The sequence below is a fragment of the Chinchilla lanigera genome, unplaced genomic scaffold, assembly GCF_000276665.1.
Source record: "Chinchilla lanigera isolate Chin_1 unplaced genomic scaffold, ChiLan1.0 scaffold00005, whole genome shotgun sequence".
NCBI lineage: Eukaryota > Metazoa > Chordata > Mammalia > Rodentia > Chinchillidae > Chinchilla > Chinchilla lanigera.
The window spans coordinates 12,142,156-12,164,961 of NW_004955406.1; the positions used below are offsets into that span (position 1 = coordinate 12,142,156).

Sequence of the window (22,806 nt, forward strand, 5' to 3'; positions counted from 1 at the left end):
TTCCCACTTCTCTCCCATTCTTCCCCTTTACGCCTTCTTCCCCACTCCCCCTCTGCCTCCTCCTCTCTAAAATACAGGTTAGATTCCCTAACACAAAGAATGTGCTCAATAAATTCACTGTGTAACTGCTAAATTGATTCCTGGGATATGTATACTGTTTATTCTGTTTTCTAGTGTCTTTCTTTGTTGCTTTTACATTTGTTGTATATGATAAAATAACTTAAGGCTGTGATTTGCCTGTATGTAATCACATTTATAAGAGCCAGGACTTCGATAACTTTAAGCCTAAGTATTGTCTAGGTTTCACCTTATCATTTCAAGCGTGGTTAAAGGAAAGTGCCCCTAAAATGTAATCACCGTATCAGTTAATCTCAGTTGATGGATCAGTTGCTTTAAATCTCCTTTTAAAAATGGTGACCTGAAAGTAGAAGAGAGACTGTTAGGGCCTGGTAAAGGGTCCAAGGTCTAGGAGAGAGGTAGGGGAAGGAGGATAGAAGGGAGGTGGGCATGATCAGTGTGTGACATATGCAAGTATAGAAGTGACATTAATGTGAAACCCGTTCATTCAATTAATGCATGTTAATAAAAAATGACTTTAAAAGCTTTTAACTTATTCTTTCAGAAGAGTCACCATAATTTGCATTAAGATGATTAAATAAAATGTTACAAACTAATAAGTGAAAGTACAGTAGTATCTTAATTGACTCAAAACAAATTAACTTTTCTACTACAGAAAAATCACATTTTTGCAATATTATAGCTTAACTTACTCTAAAAAATGAAATCTGTAGCAATGATTTCTAGTAGTTCTGTAGAATATATATTTGTAATGCGTCCCTTTTTTTAAAACTTTTTAAAAATTTCCCCTCAAATTCTCAGAACCCTGGAATTTAAGTTAAATGTTATCCTTCACTTTTTTTTAGTATTTCACTAGTAAAATTCTGATATGATTATCTTAGAAACAAATAAAGCCCTCTAGTTTGTCAAATATAAATCATTTCATGAAATGTGAAATTTGTCTGGTTTCATAGCAAGGTTTTAAGTTTTGTTTTGTTTTGTTTTGTTTAACCAGGGAACAAAGAATGGTCAAGAGAGTGGTGTTGAAATCGGAATTGACACCATTCAGTTTGGTGCTCCAGCTTCAAATGGGAATGAAAATGAAGTTGTTCCTGTGCTTTCAGAAAAATCTACTGACAAAATATCTGAACCTAAAGAACAGCGGCAGAAACAGCCACGAGCAGGACCTATCAAAGCTCAGAAGGTAACTATATAATTTATAGTTGAGGTATAATCTTTAGGAATGCCACTAACACTGAAGGAGAGCAGTTTTAAAATTGAATATTTTTGTTAATATCTTTCATTGTGATGCATTTTGTCATAAACATTGACTTTAGCTTCCAGATTTGAGTCCAGTAGAAAACAAAGAACATAAACCTGGTCCCATTGGAAAGGAGCGTTCCTTAAAAAATAGAAAAGTAAAAGATGCCCAACAGGTGGAGCCAGAAGGACAAGAGAAGCCAGCATCCTCTGCTGTCAGAAGCACGGATTCTGTAACAGCAAAGGAAACCAAAGCAGTTTCAGAAATGTCTGCAGAAATAGGAACAATGATCTCTGTGTCTTCTGCGGACTATGCCACTGATGCAAAGGTAGGCGTGCAGTGATTACTGTTTCAGTTGATGCGCCGACCATGGCTTCAATAAATGAGAAAATGGCAACACTGGTTTTGGATCCCACTTCCCCGGAGAAATAATGTTTTTCATCTGTATGTGTTACTGCTTCTACAGAGAAGGCTTTATTTCATGGTGCACCTGTGTGATGTAAAGAAATTCTTCACAATAAATTATATTTCTTTTCTTTTTTTGGAAAGTTTACTCTTAATTCTGGACAATTTGAGTAGCTTACAGTGAAAAATGTGTTTACAAACTCAGATTACTTTTCTTTAGGTTTGTAGTACTACTCTGCTACTTGTATTTTGCTAGTAAGAGTTGTAGTGGTGCTTTATCTCATCTACTGGTGAGATTCTGAATTTAAGGAGTGGGTTAAACTTTTAGTAAGCCCAGGATAGCCAGCTTCTTTCATTGTTGGAGCTGGTCACTGTTGTTTTGGTAGAGCACTAGAGGATGTCGACTTGCATATAGGGGCCACAGTGGATGAAAGATACCTTTAAAACTACCATCAGCTTTCTGTATCTAGGGTAAGCAGCTATAGCTTCATTCAACCAAGGATCAAAAATTACTGCATCTGTACTGATCATACCTTCTCTGTATCATTCCAATTTTAGTATGTGTGCTGCTGAAGCGAGCACTGTACTGATCATTCATGGTATTTTTTCTTATTATTCCCTTAACAATACAGTTTAACAACTATTTACATACCATTTACCTTGTATAAAGTATTGTAAGTAATCTTAATCTTTTCTTTCCCTGGCAGAGAGGGACATTGAGACAGGATCGCACTGTGCATCTCAGGCTAGCCTTCAACTTGCTGTGTATAGCCCAGGCTGGCTTCCTGCCTCTGCCTCCCTAAGTGCTGAGATTACAGCTGTGTACCATCACACCCAGCTTAATCTTTTATATTATTTGAATATTGTTCTCTTTTTTTAACTGCCGTACAATTGAATTGACCTAAATGAAAACTCAAGTATTCCATTTGCAAGATATTTAAAGAAGAGATCAATGATAGTAAACAAAATATATCCTAAAATCTTAATTTATTTTAACAACTGATACTTTGAAAATTGTTTATCTACATTCTTTTAAGGAGAAAACAAAAATCAATAGTTGATAGCTAAACAGTGTGGGAAACACATTATAGAATTCTTTCAATAATCCAAAGAATAATTTGGTACTGTTGACAGCTCCTTGTACTGTGCAGTGCATTTTAAATAGGTATAGGAGCTCACTAACAGTTGAAATGTTACCCTTTTAATTGGGGAAATCTATGTGATATTTTTCCTACTGTTACTCCATTTAAGATTTAAGTGAGATGAGTGTAATGTCCACCTTCTCCTTCTGCTTTCCTCCAAAACTTTACAACTGTTAGGCTGTCCTTAGAAAGTGATTCATTAATTCACTTTAAAACTTTTTTTTCCATATTACTCTTCCACAGGAGTCTGTAACAGACTATACAACACCTTCTTCTTCTCTCCCTAACACTGTGGCTACTAATAATGCAAAGATGGAGGATACTTTGGTTAATAATGTAAGTAATCAATCTGAGGTTTGGCAGATTTGATTAGGGATCCCACTGTTCTCCAGTGCATCACTTTTTATTCTTACTGTAGTGTGACCAGCATTCAAATCTTACCAGGAAAATAGTTGATAGCATGTTTGTTTTAAGAGCACTGCAGGACATTACAATAGTAAAAATAATCATAGCTAACCATTTTACTTTTCTCTGAAAGTCACCAGTTCTCCATTTAGGATGAAAGCTTGCGGTGCCTAGGGTTGATTTCATGACTGCCAATGCTCTTCATCTCATTTTAGTAAGAATTTTCATTCTTAGCTCTCACATTCTACAAATTCACCATTTTATTTGATGACTTTGTTAATAAATGATACCTGTTTATCATGTAGTGAAACCTTACTCATGTATAACAACTAGAATCAAAATACAACTATAGTCTTTCCAAGGAATCAGTTTTTTTTTTTTTAATTAAAAAATATGTAGCTGACATGGTGGAACACACTTATAATCTCTGCATACTTAGGAGGCTGAAACAGGAGGAGCGTAAGTTTGAGGCCAGCCTGGGCAATTTAGACCTTGTATAAAAATAAAAAATTCTCTCAAAATGGCCAGAGATGTGGTTCTTGCCCATAGTTTCCTCCCCCAGTACTGGCAGGTATATGTGCCTGTGTGTGCACACATGCACATGTGCCCTGTCACACCAGTGTGTGTGTGTGTGTGTGTGTGTAAATTAAGCTATAATATATGCGTGAAGTAGTTTGGTTCCTAAATACTGTGACACTAAGTGATGTCGTGCTGTGAATTAAGCCCTAGTTTCGCAGAGCAGCTATGTTATAATTCAAGAATGTCTTAAAAGTTAGTAATACATCATTTTGCCTACCTTACCAAAAGACAAAAATCGTAAATTTTAAAATGTTAGGTGATTTGCTGTGGTCGTATGTTATACTTTGGAAGATCATTTTAGAAGTTATTTGTGTGTCTCTGGATTGGGAGGCAGAGATGGTCGAAATTTGATCGCTTGCTCTTTTCTTAAGTATAGCTCCCTATAATCAAAGGCTATGAGCCTAAAATGCTGATCATTCTTTTCAGAATATTTTTTAGAGATAAACACTTGTTTGTCGAAAAGGTTTTAACTGATACTTTGAGTATAAAATCTTTGGTTTTTGTCTAATTTTTCCCTGTGTTGTGGTTCGCTCTAGCATCCCATATATGCAGTTTTAGAAAGGTGAGCTTCATTAGGGATCTCTGAATCCAACTTTAGGGTCCAGGTGCAAGACTTACAGTGCAGCTAAGGAACAGAGAAGATGCAATCACATATTTTTCTCTTGGTGATAAGACCTGTGCAGGGTCTGATTAATATTATTTGCCCAGCTTTCAGATGTTTTAAAACTTCATGTGGGGGCTGGGGATTTAGCTCAGCGGCAAAGCGCCTGCCTGGCAAGCGCAAGGTCATGAGTTCGGTTCCTGGTACCGGAAAAGAACCAAAAAAATAAAAAAATAAATAAAACTTCATGTGCTAAATTCTTCCCCCATACCAACTTCCTGAGATTGGTTTAAATATTTTTGCACAATTCCCAAGTAATGGAAACCTTGGAGAGAAATTATTTCCTTTCAGGTGCTTCTGGTGTCACGATCTAGTTATTGTTAAATGTTGAACTAGTGACATCTCGAAAGGTTAATTATATTTTAATTTGGTATCTTTTCTCATTTAAAATAAATAGGATATTTCTGTGACTACTTTTTCAAGAATATATGTAACACTCTGCCAGTATTTTCAACCTGAGTTCTCTAAGTATTGTCATTGAAAATATTCAGATGAAGCCAGGCATGGTGGCACACACCTGTAATCCCAGCACTCGGGAGGCTGACGCAGGTGGATCACTTGAGTTTGAGACCAACCTGGACTAGGTAGTTCAAGAGCAGCCTGAACTGCACAGCAAGACCATGTCACAAAAAGCAAACAAAAGAAAGCAAAAGAAAATATTGAGATGAACGCTGCAGTGGTTTCTGTGATCTGTTGGTGACTTGTATATAGCTAACTACTGTAGTGTAGTGTGTAGGTGAATAGCCTACATTTGATTACTAGTATGTACCCAGTGTATATTTAAAACAATACCAGTTTGAGTCAGGGAACATTATAAATGTTCATCAGTTTGGAATGATTTAACAGTGCTGCTTACTTATACTGAGTAAGTACGTAGTGATTCTGAGCTTAATGTGTTAAAAACAAATGTCCTACGTAGAAGATTTTGGGGGACCTTTTGAAAATGTTCTTTTTCTTTTCATTAATCTGTTTGGGGCTTCCCTTTTATGGATAGCACTCTTGTCCTTTTAAAGGATTATATTTTAGGCTTCTTTTTATTAAGGCTTAATACAGTTGTTTTTTTTTTTAAACAACTGATACTTAAAATAAGGCTTAATTTTTTTTTTTTTTTTAACTCAGCTAACTGGTACTTAAACTCATTAAATATTTTGTGTTTTTTTTTTCCCCCGGTACCAGGAATCGAACTCACAACCTCGCACTTGCCAGGCAGACACTGTGCCACTGAGCTAAATCCCTAGCCCCCATTAAATATTTTGAATGTCAGACTATTAAGTAGTCCATGCTATAACAAATGTCCATTAGATAGTTCATAATATCACAAAGTGAGTATCTAAAAACCCCTAATCATCCCAGTCTTTTTACCTGAACAGCTAAGTGAACTGTCAGAACCAAACATAACAGTAGTGTATAATGAAATCCCAAGATCCAGAGACTTGGAAGAAAAAAGAGATACAAGTAGTTTCTAGTATCTTCAGGTTTCTAACAATATTTGGCACGGTCATTTTACTAACCTAGCCAAACAGTTTGCTTGGTGTTATTGCCTCATTTGCTCCAGACATCACTTCCTTTTCACTGCCATGTTAATGCTGATGGAACCTGTGGACCCCCTTATGTGGTGGAAGTTGAGCTCCTTAGAGAGTTGCTGTGCAGTTTGCCACTCAGCAGCAGCAGTGCCTAGGAGTAATTTGAAATACAGGGGTTCCAGGCTCTAGCTCAAGCCACTTGGGTCAGAACCCACATTTCAACAGCAATCTGTGGTGACTCAGATGCACTTTAAAAAGGGAGAAGCACCTTCCAGTGTCTACGTTATGCTTGGGACAGACTGTGTTTCTCAAACAATGTGGCTGTTAAATAATCAGATAGTCCTCTTGGCTCTGATGATAAATAAGCTCCACCCTTAGAATACTTGCGCACTACCTGTAATGGAGTTTTTGTAGCAGCCTCAGCTACATTGTGATGTGTGTCACCTGCCTTTTCAGGTGCCCTTGCCCAACACCCTCCCTCTTCCTAAGAGGGAGGCCATTCCGCAGAGCTCCAGCCTCACTTCAGTTCCTCCCACTACTTTCAGCCTCACCTTCAAGGTACGTACGCATCCGTCTCTAAGGTCCTTCATTTTTGCATGTAAGGGGACATAAGTGAACGATATTCTTTTGGTATTTTTATTACTTTAATGTTGTAAGCTACAATACTATGCTGTGGAAATGAGTGATGTCATATTTACACTTTAAAATTTCATTAGCTTTTTAAAACCTTTAGCTGTTATTTTGAATATCCTTATATTTAAAGTGAGGCCTAATTCTTACAGATTTTGTCTTTAAAAATATAGAATATTCATACTTTGTGATTATTTGCATTGAGTTCTTAAGATATTTTAATTTAGGGACATATTAGTTATATACAAAAGTAGTACCTTGTACGTGGACAAAATATTTTAACACTTTTTGATGTTGAGGTTTTGGTTTGTATTTTTATCTCCTATTTGATATTGAGTGGTATCAGTTCTTTTTTATAATTGAGTTAAGACTACTTGAACTCTGTCTCACTGATGCAGTGTTCATAATCTCAGCAAGTAGTTTACCCGTTATGCAGCTGTTCCTAATGCTGCACTCCTTCACAGTGAATCTCTTCGGTGATGTTCAGTAGGAAAAAAGGAAGCTAAATTGTTCTGCCCCCTAGCCAGCATTCATTATGAACTCTTAATTAAGTCTCCAACTTCCTGATCACTTGTGTCCCTTGCCTTCCAACTTCTTTATAAAAGGCTTAAAAATGCAAGATTGAGACTATAAAATTTTATAACAGCCTGTGCTTTATAGCACTTGTTTTTACCCAGTCCTTATGTTTACTGCCAATTCCTTCTCCATCTGTTCTTTACTTACAGTTTATGTAATTGTTGCTATTTTACTTTAAAATCTAATTTTACCTGAGCAAATACAATGTCAAATTTAATACTTTTAGTTTCCCTATATTTTCCAGCATTTCTTGTTGCTTAATAAATTAACTACAGTTTAATATTAAATTTATGTGTTATCAACAGAACAAAACTGACATGAAAGACATTACACTCTTACTAAATTACTCTAACCCACAAATCTCATGTGATACAAGTAAATTGCTTTCATTTCCTAATGTGTACTCTAGACTTTTATTTTGAAATATATTTGTAATCAGCAAGACAATTCTGAGAAAAGGAAAAGACTTTAACGCAAACATAAGTGTCCTAGTTTTTGAATGTACGCTGAGAACAATTAGTCATTAAGAAATAGTAATAGTCATTATTTAGGGGAGCAGGGTAAAATATTACTGTTTTTCAAATTCTAAAAATTAGAGTAAGTTAAAATTTTAGAATTTGCCACTTAAAGGAACCACAAACTTCCTAACAGTGCTATTAGAAATGAAACTTGTAGGAAGTACCCTCCTGTGAGTGATTACAACTGGATCTTATACTGACCTTGGGTTTTCCTTTTACCCCGGTATTTCCTCGATGTTATTGATCACTGAACCTATGGCTAGTCCAAATTCAGGTGCGTTACAAGTGTAGAATAAAATAGATGCTGCATCTGAAATTTTAATGTTAAATTGTAACTTTAATTTTATGTTGATTATCACTGCAGTTGAGTTGAATAAAATGTTACCAAAATTAATGTTACTCTGTTTTTACTTTTTTAAAATGTAGCTACTAGAAAACCTAATTATATATAGGTGGTATTTATATAATGTCTTAAGGTTGTTAAATAGTCCTGTTCTGAATAGGTTGAGATAAAACCCGTTCTCTGCCATTTACGCTGCCTGTTATGGTGTCTCATGCCTATAATCTCAGCACTTGGGGGCTGAGGCAAGAGGATGAAAAGTTTGAGGCCAGGTGGGCTACATAGTGAGTTTTAAGCTAGCCTGGGTTAAACAATGAGATGGTTACCCAAAAAAATACCAGGATCACAATTCAAAAGGCTACAAGAAAGGCATTAGATGCCCCTTTTTTTACCCACCAGTAGGTGGTGGAGTTTATGTTTAGATAATTCTAAGTTTCCTAATGCTGTCAAAAAGTTCTCTGTAATCCCAGCACTTAGCCAGTCAATCACATCATGATGCCCTGTCTCAAAAAACCAAAGAAAAAAAAGTAGTCTGTAGAAACAATTAAATTACCTCCCACCCACATACACAGTTTGAATAAGGAGCAAAGATGAAGGAGCAAGTGAAATTTGAAAGCTGTAGATGTTACATATTTTTATAGTCTTTGTACATGTGTGCATATATGTATATTAATTCTGTACTAACATTTTTTTCCTCCTCAACAAATGTCCATTTGATTGCAGATGGAATCTGCGCGCAAAGCCTGGGAGAATTCTCCAAATGTACGGGAAAAGGGTTCTCCAGTGACTTCTACAGCCCCTCCTATTCCCAGTGGAGTCAGCAGCAGTGCCAGCGGGCCGGGCACTGCCAATTACAGCTCATTCTCCAGTGCGTCTGTGCCTCAGATTCCTGTTGCTTCAGTCACTCCTACAACATCACTGTCAGGTAGAGAGCTCCTTGGACCTTTCCTTGAATACTTTTTTGTGGTGCTGGGAATTGAACCTAGAGCTTTGCACATACTGTGAAAACACTGTAGCACTGATCTACATCCCCAGAGAAATACCTCGAATTACTTCAAATTTCTGTTCAATATCCCCTCATAAAGTATTATTTACAAAAGATGTGAGATACTTACCAGCACTTCAGTAAAACTTGTCTCTCCTAGTCACTCTTTGTCTTCTCAGAATTTTAGTTTGATAGATATTTATTGAATATATCAATAAAATTGAATATATCAATATCAATTGAATATATCAATTCAATAAAATTGAATATATCAATAAATATTGATATTTATTGTATAGGATATACACATAGCACAGATAAGTGATTGGTGAGAGGTTCTTCTAAATTCTTTTGTGGAGTTTACCTTTTGTCAGTTTTTGTGTATTGATCACTAGTAGATACTCGCCAAAGTAGAATCCCACAGTTCTTAGATGTTATTGCCATCTGTATCTATTTTAAGGGCACTTTTGGCCTAAACCTGTTGGGTCAGTTTATATTTTTTTGGAGAAGTAGGCATAGAGAATTTCTAGCTTCTATTTATAGAAAAGGATGAAATCCTTTCGTTTGGTGGGCTTCTGTTTTTCGTAAAGGAAACTGTTTGTGTCTTCAATTAGAAAATGTTTTTCTTGCTCTTTTTCCTTTTATTTTCACTAATGTGTGATTTTTTTTTTTTTTTTTTCCCTTGAACGATCTATTTGGAGGCTTTGTGGTTCCTAAAGAGTCACTGGAGATGTTTCTAAAACACGAGTCTCTAGAAAAGCATCCCCTTTTCCCTTTCCCTATGTGCAACCATGTTTCTTGTGTTGAAAACAGATTTTGTTTCAAACCTTTCCTTTGTCTTCTGCTGTTTCCAAAGCAATGTCAGGTTCCTTCCTAGTAGATATAAAATATCTGTCACAGAAATACATTCTTTGACTAGCTTTTAATTTGATGATTGCAGTGTTTTTTCTCAGTATTCTGTTACTACGTGCTAGTTTTCAATGCCAAAAAGCTAGTCTTTGGATTACAGCACATTTATTTTTGTATTTTCTGAAATCAAAGTATGTATGAAGACCAACTCAGATTTTGTGCTGCATTACAATTTCACATGAAACATTCTTCCAACTTTGTCCCTTCCCCCTTCCTTCTAAAACTCTTCTAAGATTCCTCGCTGCCCTTGCCAGTGCACCTTCATGTCTGTCCACTAGACCAACCTGGGCTCCAGCGTACTTGGGGTGCAGTTACTGCACAAGAAACAGAAGGAGACTGTGGTAGGATGATTAGGAAATAAAGGGACTATTTGTTTAATATCCAAGGACTTTTTTCCAGGCTTAGATTATCTCCACTCACCTTGACTTGACAAGGATTATTTTTAACAAGAACTTTGTTGTCTAGTCATGCTGCTGATGGAGACTCACCTGGAAAGACAGAGGCACCTGAATCTTGGTCCACTTGGGTGGTATATCACCTTAGGGCAAAAGATAATAACTATATTTATCTTATTTTTAAATCAGACACCAGCTGTGCGTTGTGGTGTACACGTGTAATCCCAGCACTCGAGAGGCTGAGGCTGGAGTGAGAAGGAGGCTGAGTCAGGAGGATCATTATATGTTCAAGACCAGCCTGGGCTATAAAGTAGCTCAGGGGGCTGGGGATTTAGCTCAGCGGCAAAGCGCCTGCCTGGCAAGCGCAAGGTCGTGAGTTCGGTTCCCGGTACCGGAGAAAAACAAAAACAAACAAAAAAAAAAAAAAGTAGCTCAAAGCCAGCCTGAATTGTATAGCGAAACCCTGTTTCAAAAAGACCAAAAACCAAAACAAACACTAATGTTTTTGTTTTGGTCCTATAAAAGTTTTGCAGAAGAGAGTGAGAAATCTAACCTCAACTTTAAATGACTTTTTAGGAGCTGTTGAGACCTCTCAAGGCCATTTACATTTATCATTGTTCCTAAGATCAGCACTTCGTCTTCTTATGTTATACATATGCCTTGTCATAAATGAAAGAAACTATTGATTATCCTTTTGTGATTAAAAACTAAATAATAACTTGAGGTTTAATTATAAAAGGCCTGTAGGCCCTTGGGCTCCTTATGTTATGAGGTTTGTATTTTGTTTCTTTTAATTTCCTACTATTTACATTTTTCCAAATTTTGTAATCATGGGTGAATTCAATGATGAGTGTTCCTTCCTTTTGTAAGCTGCCTCATAGCCACTTTTGGCTTGAGGCAGTACATACATGCAGTCATTCCTCGGTGTCCAGGAGAGGTAGGTTCCTGAACTCCATCTCCACGATACCGAAATCTGTGAGTTTGTGTCTAGCCCTTTGTATAAAAACAGCATATTACTTGCGTGTGACCTGTGTGCACTCTCTGGTGTGCTTCAGATTACCTGTAGATTATTTCTGATACCTAACATGGTGTAATTGTAGAATCCACAGTTACAGAAGACCTACTGTACTTAACGGGTGTAAGCATTAATTTTCCAGTTGTTAGTTGGTACTGTGAACAGCAGTGGCACTTTTAAATATGTTTTGTCTTCCCCTTATTTTATCCCTCCCCTAAATACAGGAGCTGGTACATATACTACCTCTTCTTTGAGTACGAAATCTACAACCACATCAGACCCTCCAAATATTTGTAAAGTGAAACCCCAGCAATTACAGACAAGCAGCCTGCCTTCTGCAAGTCATTTTTCACAGTTAAGCTGTATGCCTTCCCTTATTGCCCAGCAGCAACAGAGTCCACAAGTGTATGTGTCTCAGTCTGCAGCAGGTAATATTTTTAGGGTTGAATATAAAGAATTTTGAAATGAAGATAAAATGTTTCAAACCTTCAAGTTTAAGTATTTTTAAATATGTCCACATACAAAGCTAAATCATGGGGCTCTTGGCAGTTTTTTCCTGCATATGAACTAAACTGATAAGAACACATTCTACACTTGATCTTAGCCAGAAGACCAAAAAAGTATATTTTATTACCAGTTATTTTTTGTATATTTATGACAAACTCGTATGTAATAACTTGCAAAATAACTTATACCCAGGGCAGTATTCTGATCAAATAGCAAAACCATGTAGTGCTTGCAGTCTCACAATAGATAATGAACTTCTTGGGTGACAGGGAACAAGGAATAGTGGGGCAACATTGTACCCAACTGTCTTCCCCCAGCTGGGAGGCTAGGGCAGGAGAGTCACAAGTTCAAGGCCAGCCTGAACTTCATAGCTTGATCTTATGTCAGATAAAGAAAATTACATAGTGGAGTAGGGTAGCAGGTCCTACTGAATAGCATCTGAAACGTTTGCATTTAATCCCAATAATGATTTAAGTTCAAAGTAAAGAGCAGTAAATAAAAAGTGATGCTATTTTTTACCTCTCATAGAAAGACTGATAATAACCAGCACTTGTTGATACCTGGCATTATTAATAATGCTTTAAGTGCATAAATTGACGTAATTCTTTCTGAAAAGTATCTGAGAACTTACATGCACATACCCCCTATAGTAACAGCTTTATTAACAAGTAATTTCATGCAGATAAACTGTAAATGTGTTCATTTGAGTATTGCTTATGATAATGACTAATGAAGAGTGGTACAAGTTCTCTGTAATGTATCACTCTCTATATGAAAACAAGTCACAAAAATAGTATGTGTTAAGAATCTACCAAACTCATTTAAAATTATTAAACATTAATTATTTTGGGAAATTTTCATTCTAGTAGGTAGATTTAAAGTTGGAGTAGATTTGCTAGTTCAGTGAGTTTTGTTTTGACTTTTTATGTGAAGCTTTACCCCACACATAGCCCAGTGACAGTCTCTGACCGAGTCTGTTGTTCTGACCTCATTAGTACTAGAATTTCATCATTTAATTTATATGTACGTCTCTACTAGAAGCTTTGCATCTGCATCGTCTCACATGTCTAGTTTTTTTTATTGGCTGCTCTGTTTTCAGAGAGCTTAATTAATTTGAAATATATAAAATTTGTTATTTACTGTGTGAAAAATTACAAAATTAGACATTACTGCTTGTTTTTCCTATCGGTCTACAGCTCAAATCCCAGCTTTCTACATGGACACAAGTCATTTATTTAATACCCAACATGCACGATTGGCTCCCCCATCCCTGGCTCAGCAGCAGGGCTTCCAGCCAGGTCTCTCTCAGGTAAATCTCTAGGAGTACCTTCCACCCTGTGTTTGTTTCTGGTTTGTAATTGTTACACTTATCTTGGACTACAAATTATGGACTTTCTAAAGTTATAACCAGCTCATAGATTATCTTGATAGGCTGTTAACAAAACTGTAAAACTTGCCCCCAATTTACCAAAGCTTAGTAGTTTTAAAATAAGTAATGGATTTTGATGTTTACATTCCTCTTTGCAAAGATCTAGCTTCTTGTTTTCTGTTGTCTGTCTTTTATTTTGCTCTTTATTGTATTTGAGTTTCTCATGTAAGAGAACTCCCATGGTATTAAAGTTTGGGGAAGGTAACCAACAGGTGGAGGGAGGCGATGTGGAGGGAGGCGGTGGGAAGGGAGGGGATGAAAACGTGAAGATGTATTATGTACAAGTACCAGCTCCTCACGACAAATATAAAAGGGAATTGGTGTGAGGTACCTTTAATCCTTTTTTTGTCTCAAATTGTTACTTGAGTGTTATTGTTAACGGGTATGATGTCCATTGCATTTTTGTACAAATGATTTTTTTTCATTGCGTTGCAGCCAGCATCAGTGCAGCAGATCCCGATCCCTATTTATGCACCACTGCAAGGCCAGCATCAAGCTCAACTGAGTTTGGGGGCTGGACCTGCTGTTTCCCAGGCTCAGGAATTATTCAGCTCCTCACTTCAACCATATAGGTAATTGGTATAAAAATATCATTTGTAGCTGGATGTGGTGGTGCATGCCTGTAATCCCAGCACTCGGAAGGTTTAGGCAGGAAGATTGCTGTGAAGTTGAGGCCAGCCTGGGCTACACAACAAGACTCTCAAAAACAAAGTTATAATTGTAATATTAAAAATAATGTAATTACGGGCTCTCCTTTCCATAGTCAGCACAGCTCTCTTTCTTCCCCCCAAAAGCTGGGATGATCGTATTATAAATCACAGTAAATAATTAAACATGCAGATTATACATTGTGAACCTCAGTCTCCTGTAAGTTTAACCAGACTTTATTGTAAAAAAAAAAAAGAAAGAAAGAAAAAAGGCGAGCCTCAAACCTTGAAGAAGTGATTTCAACCTTTTAACAGTCAGAAATCACAGAAAATGGGTAAAGGATCTAAATAAAAATTAACGTGATATGGCTACTAGCGATAATAAATCCAGATCTCTTTAGGACTAGAATGTTACCAAAGAGAAAAACAGATTTGGTTCTCAGCTTTATAGTGAACACATGAGAATCATTACATAGTTTAAGAGGTAAAGGACAACCAGTCTGTCAGGGAGAGCAGTCTTTCCCCATGACTTCTACATGACCCTTGGAGCTCTATAGAGCTTTGTTGTATACGGGGTTTAAATCTGGAAACAAGTTCCTTTATAGTTTTTTTTTTTTTTTTTTTTTTTGGTTTTTCTCCGGTACCAGGAACCGAACTCACGACCTTGCGCTTGCCAGGCAAGCGCTTTTGCCGCTGAGCTAAATCCCCAGCCCCTACAAGTTCCTTTAAACAGTGCATGTTCTCTGCCTCTTTTCTTGAATTCTGTGGTAGAGTACTTGATCATTTTGGATTCTAAATAAAATTAACTTACAATACAACCTTTTCTTCTTTAATACTTACGTAGATCTCAGCCAGCCTTTATGCAGAGCAGCCTATCCCAGCCATCTGTGGTCCTTTCTGGCACTGCTATCCACAACTTTCCAGCCGTCCAGCACCAGGAACTTGCCAAGGCACAGTCTGGTCTTGCCTTTCAACAAACTTCAAACACTCAGCCTATTCCTATATTGTATGAACATCAGCTAGGGCAGGCATCAGGACTAGGAGGTTCTCAGCTGATTGATACACATCTTCTCCAGGTAAGGCTAGAGCCAGAATAATGCATGATCGTTGGGTTCCTGATTTTTAAAAACATTCAGATTGTTTTAAAGAAACATTTTTTAAAGAAAAAAAGGTAAGAAATATTGGACATCCAAAGATACAATTACAAAAAAAGAGCGGTCTTCTTTTTTATCTTATGCTAGTATTATTAGAGATTGCTTTGAATTGATAACCCCTGTCTCTTTATAACATTTTTTTCTAGGCTAGAGCAAATCTTACCCAGGCCTCAAATCTTTATTCTGGACAAGTACAACAACCTGGTCAGACAAATTTTTATAACACTGCCCAGTCACCGAGTGCTCTCCAGCAGGTAAACTATGGCATGGTAAATTTCCTTCCTTTTCTTTATTATTATTTTTATTGTTTGGGAATTCTGTAGAACCAGAATGGGAGGAGTGGTTTTCAGACTTTACTGAGGTACCCCAGGCAATTCCATAGGGCCTACTGCAAGTGGAAGGTATTTCATTGAGTTCCATTAATACCTGTCTCCTCACTCCCTCATCCTCTTTTCAGTTATTGGTGGCTTTTATCTCATTTTAAAACATGGATTCCCCACTTATTTTAACAAAGGAATCCATGAATATAAAAGTTTGAAAATCATTTTTTCAAGAATATATATGCAGTTAAGTGGCTTGCCAGGAGTGTTACAGGTGAAGGAAGGCTAAGGACCGTCAGGCAGGTTAATATAATATATCAGGCGGTTGTGGCAGAGAATAACTGATAACTCACGTGTATGGATTCAGTGATGCTTTTCAGTGAACAATACATGATTTTCTCAGATGTCTTGTCCAGTAACATCACTAATCACCTTAACTCTTCAAAAGTTAGTGGAAGCCCAGAGGACAAGGAAAAACTTCAGTCATTTTCTCATGACTCTTTGGTGGCTATTTTAAGAAACAATTTGTAACTATCTTACTGACTGTAAGATTAAATATAGTGTTTATATGAAAATTTCAAAGTTCTTTTTCTTGTCAGAGATTGTTTTGATCAGACTCAAAAACACAAAAAGTATGTGGGACCTGTAACTACTTTCTTCAATTGTGTCATGTATTTTGTAACTATTTGGCATGTACAGTGGGTAATTTCAAGATAGTCAAAACTATTTCATTTATATAGTTGCCTCACTGCTAGAAACATTAACAGTACCGTAATTATGTGTGAACCTGTAAGTTTATATCCCCTTCAGGTATGATGGTACATGTCTGTAGTCCCAACTACTCAGCAAGCTAAGGCAAGAGGATAATCACTCAAACCCATAGGTTTAGTATAGCCCAGGAAATATTGCAAGTTCCTATCACCAAAAAAAAAGAAAAAAATTACAATGCCTGGTGAAATTTTAGCCATCTTAGTTTTCAGAAATACTGTATATCATATTCACAATGATACAGTTGCTCTATAGTGTTCTTGTCATTAAGCTACACATTGCATTTTGGGTTTGTACATAAAAAAAATGGAGGTAGTTACTAAGCAAATTCTTATATCTGAAGTATGTTAGTAGATGTATTCTATCTGAAATCTTACTTTAAAAAATTATTTAAAGAGTTGTATGTAGACATTAGGGATATGTATGCAGTAGTTATAAGCAAATCACTACAGTTCCTGTTTGCTTGTTTTCTAGGTTACAGTACCTTTACCAGCTTCCCAGCTTTCCTTGCCTAACTTTGGATCAACAGGGCAACCTTTGATTGCTTTGCCACAGACTCTGCAGCCCCCGTTGCAGCATACCCCCCCACAAGCACAGGCGCAGAGTCTGAGCCGTCCTGCACAAGTTAGCCAGCCTTTCAGAGGGTTAATTCCTGCTGGAACCCAACACAGCATGATTGCAACTACAGGGAAAGTAAGTGAAGCGGAATTTGTGGAGTTTATTTGAGAATTTAAGGCCGTGCATTCAGATGGGTGCATTTGTGTGGTCCATAAAAATAAAACGCATCAGTTTTTACCACCCCACAGAAAATCTTAAATCCCAGTATACTATTTATGTTATGCTATTACTAATGTGTTTGACCTGCTCTTAGATTTGTCTACTAATAAAAACTTGCAGGTTTTATGGAAAGATTGGATTTTTGGAGTGCCTTATCCTTAATTCTAACTCTGTTTGGCCCGATAATTTCATGAAATTTAAAGCCCGACTGATAGGTTTTTAGCCCTTTCCTAGATTAAGCCTTCATGTTTGGACATTGAACACAGCACTTAGCACATGGGGTTGCAGGAATGTTAAGCTTATTTTCTCTGTTTCCTTAGATGTCTGAAATGGAACTAAAAGCCTTTGGAAGTGGCATTGATATAAAACCAGGCACACCTCCAATCGGCGGGAGAAGCACCACACCAACATCTAGTCCCTTCCGGTAAAATGGACATTTAAATCTGCTTATAAGGGGCTGGGGATTTAGCTCAGCGGCACAGCACCTGCCTGGCAAGCGCAAGGGCATGAGTTCAATTCCTGGTACAGGAAAAAAAAAAATCTGCTTATAAAATTTCAAAATAATCAATCACCACTTGTTTTGGTAAATACTATATCATCTATCCTGTGTTGAAGAAAAAAGTACTTAATAAGACATGTCTTGTAATTTTGTCTAAAATGTTTATGTGTATTTTAAGAAAATACTACAAGGCAAGTGTAGCTAGTCTCCTTTCTTACCTCTGCCTCTCCAGCCATAGTGTTTTATAAATTTTTATCAACTACCAAGTATGATACAAATAGCAAGAACAAGGTCTATAAAACTTTAGTACTGTTACTTAACAATACCATTACTGACCAGTGATGACTTCTTCCCAAGGGCTACTTCAACCAGTCCAAACAGCCAGTCCAGCAAAATGAACAGCATTGTCTATCAGAAGCAGTTCCCGTCAACCCCGGCCACTGTGAGGATGACACAGCCTTTTCCTACACAGTTTGCACCCCAGGTAGGCAGCTAGAAGTAAGAATGAGTGTTACTTACTTGCATATGATTGCTAATCTGACTCAGTCTCTGCTTTTATAATCTTATCATATGTCAACCAGTTAAGAAGTATAGTTTCGATTGAAAAAATTTCTGATATTAACAGTAAATTTGATACTCAAAAATATTTTGTTGCAGTTTATAGCTAGGCACAGGTAGTAATTGTTTAGTTTTAAAGCAGACAATAGAAATATTCAAGATTCCCCACACAGCTCTGATAATTTGAGTCCTGTTTGTTTTATCTTTTTTGAGGAAGTTAACTTTTAAGTGAAGGGTCCCAGTGCTTGAAGTTTTCTAGGTTTAAAGTAGATTTTTTTGTTTATCATGGTTTTTGTTTAAGATACCTATGTCCAGTTGAAGTAAAGATTTCCAAAAATGTGTAAACTGGTGACTACTCTTCCCTTTGCTGATCATGCTGAAGGACTAAAACTGATAAAATTCAGATTAGAATCGGTGCCTGAGAAACACATTTGTTGAATTAGTATTGATTTTATTTATCTTCAGATTATGTTGGATATAGATGTGTGCCTTTTCTGCAATTATAACTTCAAAAGATACTTTAAGAGCCTTTCTGTCCCTCCTGTAGAATTTCCAGCTGAGGTGCTAGAACCAGCTGAAGTACCACAGCATGCTTTGCCTAATTTTTCTGTTAAATTATCCGAGCATGACCTGTATATTCTTCGTTAATGAAATGGCACAATTCTTTCACTGGCAGGATGGGCACAGATTTACTCTGGGATAAGCCAACCTGGTTTAGTTGGCAATTTTTTTTTTAACAGTTCAATGTTGTATGTTTTGTTTTTTTCACTCAGATTCTCTCTCAGCCTAACCTGGTCCCTCCATTGGTAAGAGCCCCACATACTAACACCTTCCCAGCGCCTGTTCAGAGGCCACCAATGGCACTGGCCAGTCAGATGCCTCCTCCGCTGACCACAGGCCTCATGAGCCATGCTCGTTTGCCACATGTAGCCAGGGGTCCTTGTGGATCACTATCTGGAGTCAGAGGTAATCAGGCCCAGGCTGCGTTGAAGGCTGAACAAGACATGAAGGTTAGTACAGTGTTAACAGCCATCAGAGCAAGAGTCTGTCTCTGAACCATGTCTTAAAATGCTCTGGACCCATAACCGTGTATCCAGGCATTCATTGTCTCAGCAGCAAGATACTGTATTTGTTCTTTTTTTTTTTTTTTTTTTAATTTCTATTTTTATTCCTCCCGCCCCACCTTTTTCCCTTTTTCTGTTCTCCCCCACCCTATCCCCCAGCTATACACATAAATTAAGATTTGATAAATTCCAGCCAAATGAATTGCTTAAAAAAATAGTATTTGAGGGAGATCTGAGTTTGGATACTAGATTTTTTGAAATAGCAAAAAAGTATTACTGATTATTATAAGCTTCCCCATTTTCTTTCCTTTTTTTTTTCTTTCATGGTTTTTTCTTTGTCTTCCTTCCCTTCCTTCCCTTCCCTCCTACCCCATCTAGCTTACTATATAATTTTTTTTTAATTTTTAAAATTTTTTTGGTACTGGGAATCAAACTCAGGACCTCGTGCTTGCCAGGCAGGCCCTGTGCCACTGAGCTATATCCCAGGCCCTTATTATATAATTATGGTTATGTGAAAACTCTGGAATGGGTAAGACATGTTGAGTATCTTGATTTTTTTTCTTCCCTCACAAGTCATTCAAGTACAGTTTTGTTCTTGAGCCGTTGTTCTTTTTTACCTGCCGCTTGAGGTGGCTGTGCTCCACAGTGAATTGAGTAGTTTTCGATGAAGAAGTCAGGAAAGCACTTTGGGATCCTTCTTGATGAAAGGCACAAATAAATACGAGGTTTGCTGAAGCAGAGGAGTGCCTTCAGGAGTCTGTGTGGGGACAGTTTTTATAGCATAAACCTTACCTGTCTGCCTGTACAGCCAGTTGGAGTTTCTGTGTTTACTGTAGGGTTGACTACAGCAATCTAAATGATTTCAGTGGTTTTGTCACTACATAGATTGGAGTAGAACAAAGAAAAGCCTACTGCTTACAAACAGGAAAATGTGAACAGTGATGCTTTACTCTGAATTAGAAACATGTTTGTGATGATCTTGTTAGCGAATTCTGTCGACTAATGAATGTTTCTGTCTGGATTGACATCCTTTGTGTTTCTGATGCTGAGTAATCAAATTTAATGACTGCCCTGCAGTAAAACTCTTATTAAATATCTACTTTTATTAGGCTATGTACCTAGGAATTTCATATTTGTTATTACTAGAACTACTAGTATGCATAAAAGCTTTGGAGATTATTTGGCCATGTTTTCTAGTTCTGCTCCTGGCTTTTTGGCACTTGATTTTCACACATTCTCATGTTAGAAATGACATTAGAGCTTAATAATTTTAATGGGATGGGAGAGTATATAGATACCTTCAAAATTGCTTTAGATGTTTGGATAGTACAGGTTACCAATAGAACGTGAAGGGTTTTTTGTATGTGCAAGAGATAGAGAAACTTAAGTTTTAATTGTGTATGTTACGATGGTATAATTTACAGATTGACGTAAGTATATTCTTTGGGGCACATAGTCTTTAAAACTAAGAAATTATTTTACCAGCTCAGAATGTGGTAGGAGCTATCAGAACTTAGTGATCGAGTGAAGTTGTAGTTACTAATTTCTGATGCTCTTCCCCTGCAGAAGAGAGCTGTGGGAAGAGGACTCAGCCACAAGACATTTGGTCCTAGGTGTTGGTAATGCCACAATATAAGTGCTTCCTTTTCATTTCATTGTAGACCACATGTTGATAACTCGAAGTTTGAAGTGTTACATGTATGTTTTCAGACTTGCAAGCACCCTCCCTGAGTAAAATTTGGTATTAGTGAGCTGTTCCAGAAGAATACAAACCAGCAGCAATTTTGTTTTACTCTTTATAAGAGGGCAGACTCTGAAAAATGGTGGGAGGTGGTCTTCTTTCAAATGTAAAAAATCACACAGAATGTTTCCAAAGATAGGAAGAAGTCTATGCATTAAAAGCTGATCGATCAATGAGGTATTTTTGGCTTTAGCCAAATCAGTGTGGGGAAAACTGATTTGCAATTGGTGAAAGAATTTGAACTGAGATTGATCTGACAGGCTTTGGTAATACTGCAGCATTTTCAATTATTGTTTCTCATTTTTTAAGGCAAAACAGAGAGCAGAGGTTCTTCAGTCCACGCAACGGTTCTTCTCTGAACAGCAACAGAGCAAACAGATAGGAGGCAAAGCCCAGAAAGTGGACAGTGATTCAAGTAAACCTCCTGAAACACTGACAGACCCTCCTGGTGTCTGTCAGGAAAAAGTAGAAGAGAAGCCACCCCCCACATCCACCATAGCCACCAAACCTGTCAGGACTGGACCAATCAAACCTCAGGCGATCAAAACTGAAGAAACAAAATCTTAAAGGACATGGTTTATTGCAGGGCATTGAGGGAGCGGGAGGGGAAGTGGGAAGAATGAAGTCAGATAATGCCAGCAGCCGTGGGGCTGGAATGGTTTGTGACATTATCCTGTACAGAGCTTGGGGATGCACAAGGGACATAGGAATGAAGGAGACTGGCACAGAGCTGCTGCACCTACTGCGAGGCTTTGCGAGCTTGCATCTACTGTACAACATCACTTGGCTGAGAGCCAGGCATCTTCAGTCAGAGTTTTGTAAACAGATACATGCACATACTCCTTAAGTGCATATAATTCAATCTAGAAATCTTTATGGGTAAATGAAACCCCAGAAATAGGAGGGAAGTAACACCACACAGGAATAGCTCAGCCTGAAGAAAGTAGTGGTCCCAGCTAATACATCAGATACAGTTTCTTTGCTCCCTTACGTTCTTTGGGTGTGGTTGTAGTGTTCCTAGGCTTGCAGGTGAAGAACTGCAGATAACTGGTGCTGGACAGAGGAACCTTATTTTTTTCTATGGCAGCTTGCTATTTTTGTAACATGGTGATTGGGTTGAACAAAATCAAAGTACAGTAGTAACTGATCTCCCCTTCTTCTTGGATGAGCGAGCAGATGATTAAATACTGATGTCAGCGTCCTTGAACATACCCAGATGAGTGGTGGTTGCCTACTACTTCTCTGTGAAATGATGCTGTGTTTGGTTGTGGTCCGAAGCTTTTAAGCACTACTCCTTGGCATCTCCTTTCTTCAGTGGAGCTCTTAACCTTTCAAACATGACAGATTCGGTAAAATACTAGTTAGGTTAAATATTGCTTGCCTTCACTCATTCATCTTTGTATGAATCCTTTTTTTCCCTGTTTCTTGTTTTTACCCCTGGTTTTTAAAAAACGGTTTTTAGCTGATGTTCATGAAGAGAGTGAGTAAACTGTGCCGTAATGAAAGCACATCCTATCTGAGAAAGTGCGTTCTTACAGAGCTATGTCATGTCACCCTTCGGGCCCTCTGCTGGAACAGTAGAATCAAGTCTGAAATAATGCCTTTTTAATTGTATCCTTAGTATTATAGATGTAGGACAGTACTGTATCATACCTCTGTGAATGTAAAATACCTTGTACCTGCTTTATGATACGTAGTAGTGACCGTGCTTTATCAGAGCTGTTTTTAATGATGTTACTCTAGAATGTTTTCTTTCCAGATGATGATTAAGAAGCTAATTAAAAACAAATGGTGCCAGGTACCACAACAGTAACAGAACTTTGCTGTTTTCTGGGTATTTTTCTTTTCTTTCTTCTTTTTTTTTTTTAATGGAGTGTGCTGGATGTCTATAATTCTGTTCAGATGACTGCAGAACCTGGAAAAGCTGTTGCTGCTATTGAT

The 22,806-nt window shown here is 37.4% G+C and overlaps 1 protein-coding gene across 2 annotated transcripts in view; it reads left to right on the plus strand.

The window, feature by feature from the left end:
• The window catches only part of Prrc2c (proline-rich coiled-coil 2C), a gene marked incomplete in the record, with an annotated part of 78,195 nt that overhangs the window by 55,084 nt on the left and 305 nt on the right, over positions 1–22,806 (plus strand). Inside the window, 15 exon segments of one of the 2 annotated variants that reach the window (XM_005374839.2) lie at positions 1,073–1,261; positions 1,395–1,646; positions 3,109–3,201; positions 6,490–6,591; positions 8,821–9,022; positions 11,626–11,829; positions 13,105–13,217; positions 13,773–13,909; positions 14,829–15,060; positions 15,285–15,392; positions 16,701–16,919; positions 17,324–17,427; positions 17,860–17,986; positions 18,834–19,070; positions 21,175–22,806. In XM_005374839.2, coding sequence (XP_005374896.1) covers positions 1,073–1,261; positions 1,395–1,646; positions 3,109–3,201; positions 6,490–6,591; positions 8,821–9,022; positions 11,626–11,829; positions 13,105–13,217; positions 13,773–13,909; positions 14,829–15,060; positions 15,285–15,392; positions 16,701–16,919; positions 17,324–17,427; positions 17,860–17,986; positions 18,834–19,070; positions 21,175–21,432 — 2,577 coding nt within the window. 2 annotated transcript variants of the gene reach the window in all.